Here is an 8,132-nt window from a genome sequence, read left to right as displayed (position 1 = left end):
CCAATTCCACAAGCCAAATAGACAGGAAAGGGTTGGAACTTAACTTCATTTACAAGTTTGATTCCTATCATAGAGGTATGAATGAAGACATTGATTGGCTCCCATACTACCTTCCACATCCTAATGACTTAACCAACTACACAATGGGCACTTAGAGAAAGTGCAAATTGGTCTCATCAGCTTCTTGCAACTTGAACGCTCTTAACATTTTCTCCCTTCTTTCCTCCCTCCTGCCCCTTCCCTTATTTATTCTTGGATCTGAACTTTTAGTGCTCCATTCATCTGAAGAAGTGGGCTGTGCCCACGAAAGCTCATGATACCATCTACATGTTTTGTTAGTTTTTAAGGTGCTGCCAGACTATTCGTTGTTTTTTAAAAAATTTCTCTTTTTGACAGTCTGCCCAGAGATAGGCATTCACAGTCATGAGCCACTCCATGCCGTATGAGCAACATCCTATCATTTAATATAATGTAATGTACCTATGGAGAATAATATGTATTTATTTCACCTGTTTTCATCACTTTAAATTCATTATTCATATATATATATATATATATATATTAGTGATGTGTGTATGAACATATACCAAATTTGGCCTTAAAACAGTAAAATAAATGTATCATTTAATTTCTGCTTCTAATTGCTGTCCTTTTGTTTTGCTCCACCTGAAAAAAATACTGTAGTACAGCTAGTATTAAGCTACACTGTTGGCCAAATACACCATCTTTTACAAGCATTTCTATCAGGTACGTGCTGAGAGTACAAATAGTTACACTTAATTTCATTAATGAAACTCACAACAGTTTTGCTCCACTACTATTTATTTCTTAATTAAAAGATTATTCATTGCTGCATGCTCAGAAAACAAAACAAAGTGCAGTGTGAAAAACCAAGGGAAGAGATGCGTCCAGTTTACATTACAATTTATCGTTCACATGAATTGCAATGAAAGGATCTTCAGCCTGGTTACTAATCTGGAAATTGGCAATGCCGTCAGAACCAACGTTGACTTTGATTCCAGTACAGGAGTTGCCCTCCTTTTGCCCAGAAATAACATCACAATAAGTGCCAGCAGGAAGGCCAGTTTGCAAATTTGTATTCAAGGCCCTGGGTATAAAAACAGATAGAAAAGGAATAAGTGATAGTTCAGTCTCTTTAACATAGATCTTTCTCTGTAATAAAGAAAAAATAATAAAAAGTCATTCTAGCCTGCAGCCCATGGGATGACCCTACAAGGTCAGATGAGTTTTAATCTTTAGTTTAATTTTTTGCTAATTGGGCCAATGGGTTAGGAAGTGCTGGTATGGGAAATCTACTATGAGTTCTTTAGCTGAAATAAGAGCAACTGCAATTAATTGAAAGTGCTCTGTGTAATCTTCATAGGCACCTCACAAGGATGCAGCACCACTGGTCAGCATGAACAAGACAGGGTGTTCCATGTCATTTATTAAGACAAAAGCTTCATATATTTATTTCCTGGGATAGTTCTTTCCTCACAGATATAACCCTCCACTAAAAGCACAGAAATTTCATCTAGGGCTTGTTTTACATGTAAAATTTAGATTGACCTGCCTATATTTCTTGATGGTGAGAAAAATTCATACCCTTGAGCGCCATAGTTAAGTTCACATAACCTTGTCATAGATACTGCCAGGACCATGGAAGAATTCTTCCACTGACATAACAGCCATTGTTGGGAAAGGTGGATTAACTTCCCTGATGGAAAAACCCTTTCTGTCACTTTAGGAAATGTCTACACTGTAGCATGGCTGCAGCACAGTAGCTGTAGGGCCCACAGTGTAGACAGGGCCTGAATCTCTTTGGGAAGATTTAAGCTGCAAGCGGTAAGGGTATGTCTACACTGCACAGAAATAACTACCCCTCATCTACACAAGCCACCCATTATTTCAAAATATTTTACAAAATAATGGACACACTATATCAATATCCCAGTAAATCTTGTTGCACAAGGAATAAGGGATGGCTCAAAACAGTGTACTATTTTGCAATTTGGCACTGTTGTTGTGCTAAATTTCAAAATAGGCTATTTCAAAATAGATTCAAAATAAGATACACTATTTGCATAACACAAATTGCGTATCTTATTCCAAGTATAGGGTGGTGTGTAAATGCAGCCAAAGAGACAGAACACAAACTCAGATTCTTACAATATTTACCAGCTTTGACAGAACGATCAGCTTCCGGTTCAGACTAAACATTTACACCCTTCATTGTCACTTCTGTACATATATTGTCCTTTTTCCTCTTCCTGAAGCTCACTTTCTTTTCAAACCCAAATTACCTTTTCTGATTGCCCCCTAAAGCACCTTAGCAGAAAGCTGGTTTCAGAAGAACCATTTTCTGGCAATGTCATGTTCTTTATGGCTTCCACTATGTCACAAATTCCCCAAATCTCTTTTTGCACCTCTGACATGAGAGGAGCCTAAAAGAGCACAACACTAATCCTATCAAACTGCCATCCCTCATGAGACTCCACTATAGTCTTCAGGAATATCCAAAGAGATTGAAGGCACTGCTTGAATACAAAATGCCTTTTGTACTGAAGAGGAGGGAGGCATTTAATAGAACTGATTCACAAGAATCAAGAATAATTCAGTGAAGAGCATTAAAAACCTGAGAATCCTGTCCCTATAAATCATCTAATTCAGTCATCAACTCTTCTCCTCCTCCCTTCAGCAGACCTGATCCAGTTCCACATCCCTGGCCTTTTCTAGAGCATCCCAACCTGAGTCAATTATTAGTCTCTGCTCATTTCTTTAGAGCCGTCCACCTTCTAGCTCATGCCTAGTTACCACTCAGACCTCCATAGACATACATTCCTAAGGGCCAAACCTCCTCAATGATGGATCTGAATACACTCCAGCATCAGCAGCAAACTTATGTATTGTTTTGGAAGCTAATGCTGGGTTTTGGAAAGCATTTCTGGAAGAAGATGGCATGTGCAGGTTTTGAACTACAATACTTAAGAGTCATAATCTGTTGTATTACAAATTTGTCTCCTGTCCAGTCTGTTCCAATTTACCCTACTTACTTACCAGTCATCATTATTAAAGACGATGAAGCCTTTATTACCACGCCCAAAAGCCACTTGATTGCTACCATTGTCCCACCAGTTTGAGAAAGCTTGGCCATTAACCACATTACGGAAAATAGCCATGTTCCTGAAAATAGAACAAATAGGCAAACTGAAATCTTCCCAAACCGTGAAAGATATATTGCAAAATGCATCATCTGTATTTAATTTCTCTCTACAGATCCCTACCTTATTTGACGCCACCTATGTTCACAGACCCAACCATTGCCACAAGTGGAATCCGCATTGATTGTAACAGCTTTGGTGGAGCCATCACCATTGCTTGGTGGTCCTATCCAGTCATTAACATCCTTGTTGTTAAACAGAAAATAGTAAAAATGAAACATTCTAACTATGAGAAAGGCCACAGGAAGAAGGATAATTTTCATTCATATGCAGGGAGGCAAAACAAGGTTTATTCATCACTCAAGAAATGCTCCTGCCCCAAAGAATTTAAGAGGAACTCAACAGTGCCTGCACTGTCACTCCACACAGAGGAAAAGTAAGAGCCTTGTGAATTTATTTTCAACTACCCTACCTTTCCATTCTGGAAATTTCTTGTCCACCGGTAGCTTGACATTACCCGTGTGAATCCATAAGGATGAGCAAGCATGAAACCAACCGCCATTTTATATAATCTGCAAGCCAAAGGGTAACGAGACACATGAAGATATATTGTAATCGTTAGGAAAAAATACTAAGACCTTTACACAGCCAATAGCTTTCCCTACCTGGCATCCCAGAAGGTTAGAATAGAAGCTCCTCCAGCACCATGGCCCCTTTGGTTGTCATGATTATCCACAAAGACAAGGGCTCTGTCAGAGGGCATGAAACCCCAGCCTTCTCCCCAGTTCCTAAAAAACCAACAGAGTCTCAAACACATTGACACTAATATTTCAGTTGTTGCATGAATTTCGCAATTCATCCAATTGGTATATACTTTAAATAGGCCATCTTTTCTCCATTCCATTTGCGGATGACGGTCCCCAGTTTTGCACCATATTTGAATTCAGTCACTCGGCCATTTTCGAAGTAGTCACTGGCTTTAATTGCTTCTCCACCCAAGTCAATTACCTGGCCAAAGTAAGAAAAAGCTGTTAAAACATTCCTAGCTATTTTAAAAGCCATATAATATACATAGTTAACACTGTATAAGAAAAATCTGTCCTAGAAAAATCATGAAGAACATTAAAACCATCTCATTTTCTATACAAGAAGCATGTTTAGGTGTTATAAGTGTTAAAAGAATTACCCTTGTGTCAGAATGCTGAGTTTGAGAATTCAAAAGAGACTTGAAAATTCTGACTTTAAAAGATTTAGGGGGGAAAAAACCTATTAAACTGTTTCTACGGGTAGTTATTAGCATCAGTTTTTTAAATACCCATTTAAATAGAGAGAAGTACTATATTTAAAAATCAAAACTTTATCATTTGTTTAGGGCCTACACAAAATCGATGTTGTGATCTTTCTGCTGCCTCTGAGTAGGTTAGCTAGGAAAATGAAATTCCTGGACCTGCACAAATTAAAAAGCCCTGGTGAACTGTTCTCTGAAGAGTTCCTTGGAAAACCTGAATGTCAGAACAGAAGACTAAAAGTGGGATTCCTAGATGGCAAAGGTAAGTGACTATAAGGAGTATTTTTTCATGGTTCATTTTTTCCTTAAACTTCATGATGTCATTTTCACCTGGGAAGAGCAAATGCCTAAGTATTTATATGAATAACATACGTTTATGACCCTGCTTGATTTCAAAACAAAAGGATCTATTTGTATATGCAAACTGGAGATCATGTAAAATTACAGAATTTACCATTTAGCCTTTAAAACTTTTATGATCTCATATAAGTATTAAGTACTGTTTATTAAGTTAATTCTTAAGTACTATTCTACAAGCGAGCAACAGGGTTGCTGGGCCCCTGGGCAAGGTGGCAGGGGAGACAGCTCTATGCTCCCAGAAGGGATAGGGTTGGGATAGCCAGCATAGTGCTCAAGTGGTTATTTAAAGGGCCTGGGCTCTGACCACGCTGCTGCTGCAGTAGTAGTGGCAGCAGATGGGAGCTCCAGGCTCCTCTGAACCACTGAGCCTCCGGGCAGTAGCCCCCTTTGCACTCCCCCTCACATCAGCAGCTCTGCTCTGCTATATTAAGCCAACAACGTTCAGAACTTTGTGCTTTGCGGGATCTGGCCAATACTGTATTTGTATTTTTATGCAAAAGGACCCATTTCTATGCAAAGCAAAAGTCAGAAAATGAGATTACCTCCTGGTAAATGAAAGGCTTGGTGTTAGAGGGAAACCATTGAGTATTTAGGTTGTGCAGTTTGCCTAAAAATGCCTTCATATCTCCAGGCCACATGTGCTTGGAAGCATCAATTCTGAAGCCTGCCACACCAATATCAATGAGGTGGTTCATGTAGTCAGCAACTTTTGTGCGCACATAGTCCTTCTCCAGGGCAAGATCAAGAAGACTGACCAGGCGGCAGTCACGAACCTGTTTTAAAAATAGGATGGGATACCATAGAGTCATACACCAAACCATATGTGCCTATTTTCCTCTAGCTCAGGGAGTGCTTGACCCCCCACTCTGATCCAGGGTCTCCCCCACTCCACCCCTTTTCACAGGCCGGTGTTTGACCCCACCTCCTGCCCCATTTCACTCCTTCACTCAACACCCTGCCTTGCTTCTTCCTACCATATCTTTTCCTGTCCCTATTCTTCCCCCTCTATCCCAGGGCTTCTGTATGTTGCAAAACAGCTATTTGTGTCAGGTGAGAAGCTCTGGGAGGGAAGGAAGAACAGGAATTCAATCAGCTAGGCTACTAGCCAATGACAGGCACTGTGGGAAGAAGGAACCACAGTGTCGGTGCCTATGCACTACATTATAAATCTCTGATTAAAATAGATCTATTGTGAACATATTTTTCAATTCACGCCATAAATGTGTTCAATCCACAAGCTAAACCTGTTCTGAAGAGAATTCCTTCAAAGTCACTACAGAAGTATGCATCCTGGAACTTACTATACTGAGCTGGTGTGAGTCTCACATCAGGCCAGGAAGTGAAGAATATTGCTTCCAGATGTAGCTGCCTGCGAGTTTAGGAAGGAACTTGGCAAACAAGACAGAGAAGCTAAAAGCCCTAAAGCTGGGAAAGGAGCCATTAGCCATTTAATGATTACAAGAGCTCAGATTCCAGTTTTATGGGTCAGTATCCACTGAATCACCAGCATCCTTTGCTGCAGACCTGTGGATTTTCTAAGGTCATCTCTCATTAGTAGCTACTGATCAGGCTGGAAAGTTGTGTAATAGCTTGATCACAATAGTGTCTTCATCAGTTAAGAGTGAATGGAACTACATAAATAGGTGCAGCAGCATTACTCTAAGCATCGTTGAAATTAGTGGTCATACTCCCACACTTAATTATAGGCCTGTACTTAAGTATCATCTTGAACTGAGTGTGTATTGCATTGTTCCACAAAAGATCTTTTTTGGGCAGGAGGAGGGGGCTTTTTAGATGGTCAGAGATTGGTCGAGAAGATAAGAGGAGGGGATAGTAAAAACAGATCCTTATTTACCTGATTCAAATCATTGTAATTTTCAATATCTCCACTTCCAGTTTTACATTTACCATCATTAAAGTCCCAGGCTGAGTACGGGACAGCTGGAAAATCTCTGTTCCCTGCGTTGTAATAACTTCCACAAGTGGCACCATTTCCAGAGCCTACACCTGATCCACACATGTGGTTGACTACAGCATCCACATAAATATAAACCTAGGGAGCAATGGTTGCATGTCAGTTTGTTTTTCAAAGGAGAGTGAGTGAGGTGACATAATAAATGTCACTGACCAGGTCACTGTTTATTCCCCATTTACATTCCTTCTCTTTTATGTAACTTCTTTGATGCCTTCTCCCTTTGCCATAGAACAGACTGCTATGCCAGCTGAAATCAGTTATTTCTCTCTACACTATTTCAACCTGAAGAACTTCCAGATACTTACTCCAGCATTGTTGCATCGGGTCACCATGTCTTTAAATTCATTTTCATTTCCAGATCGGGTGCACAGTTTGTAGCTGATGGGCTGGTACCTTTCCCACCACGGTCTGCTGGGGTTGTTGATAATAATATTTTCATTTGGAGGCGATATCTGTGAATGAAATTATGTCATGTGATAAACCTGTAATTATTTTGAGGTTTATTTGTATAAGAACAGTGAGGATGCTCAGTGCTGTACAACACGTAGCAGGAGCACAAACTGATTTAACTTACACCAGTATTAATCCTCATTTACATCATAATCCAGCCCACTCTACCCAACCAGAGCTTGCTCTCACAAGAATGATCCTGGGAGGACTCAGATTGAAATCAGTGGAAGTAACAGGAGCTCAGCACCTCACAAAAGGATAGTTTTTTGGAGCTATCCCCCTTAGGACAAAGTAAAATCACCCCTTCACAGTGGCTGGTCTAGGCACATACCTGTCTGCATTTCCTACCTCCGTCACTAATTTCTACTGTTGGTAAATGTGTTGCCTGCCCTCTACAAACCAAACCTTTTTCTCTGGTAAATAAATAGTTCCAAAACATAGAGAAATTGTATTGTATGGTAAAGGCTACATACCTGAACTCCACCATATCCATTGGGTTTTAAATACCGTTCACATTCAAGAGCAATGTCAGCCCAACGCCATTCAAAAAGGTGGACAATAGATGTCTTCCCATCTTTTGTATTTGGGTTGTATTGTGCCCAGCATAGGCCCACAGTTGCTAGCAGAAGAAAGGTCTTCATGGTGCCTGAGACTGAGGTTTAGTGCTCTCACTGGCTCTTTATAGTCCTGCAAGAGTGTAAAGTTCACATTACATTTACGTGTGACATATTTCACATGACTGCCTACTATTTGGTTAACCAGTCATTTGTCAGTTTATCTGACTGTGTCTGAAGTGCTCAACAGGTGAAGATAAAACAAATTCTCATGCTAACAAACTTTAACTCTAAATAAAACAAATTAGGCCCATGTGTGCATTTTCCAGAGGTTTCAGATATGT

At 40.0% G+C, this 8,132-nt stretch overlaps 1 protein-coding gene across 1 annotated transcript; it reads right to left on the bottom strand.

Moving 5' to 3' along the window:
• Positions 1 to 787: 787 nt before the first annotated feature.
• LOC102460184 (amylase alpha 2A) lies at positions 788 to 7,900 on the bottom strand. Its single transcript, XM_075936631.2, has 10 exons — positions 7,708 to 7,900; positions 7,090 to 7,236; positions 6,665 to 6,862; positions 5,352 to 5,582; positions 4,036 to 4,169; positions 3,827 to 3,949; positions 3,634 to 3,733; positions 3,285 to 3,406; positions 3,058 to 3,183; positions 788 to 1,108 (listed from the first exon to the last, which is right to left on the bottom strand). Exons 1-10 carry the CDS (start codon positions 7,873 to 7,875, stop codon positions 919 to 921), a joined length of 1,539 nt encoding a protein of 512 aa, XP_075792746.1. The 5' UTR covers positions 7,876 to 7,900; the 3' UTR covers positions 788 to 918.
• Positions 7,901 to 8,132: the final 232 nt, after the last annotated feature.

Source organism: Pelodiscus sinensis, chromosome 9 (assembly GCF_052426305.1).
Source record: "Pelodiscus sinensis isolate ZL-2025 chromosome 9, ASM5242630v1, whole genome shotgun sequence".
NCBI classification, from domain to species: domain Eukaryota; kingdom Metazoa; phylum Chordata; order Testudines; family Trionychidae; genus Pelodiscus; species Pelodiscus sinensis.
The sequence above is the reverse complement of the archived record's forward strand: the minus strand, read 5'-3'. Positions and strand labels throughout refer to the sequence as shown.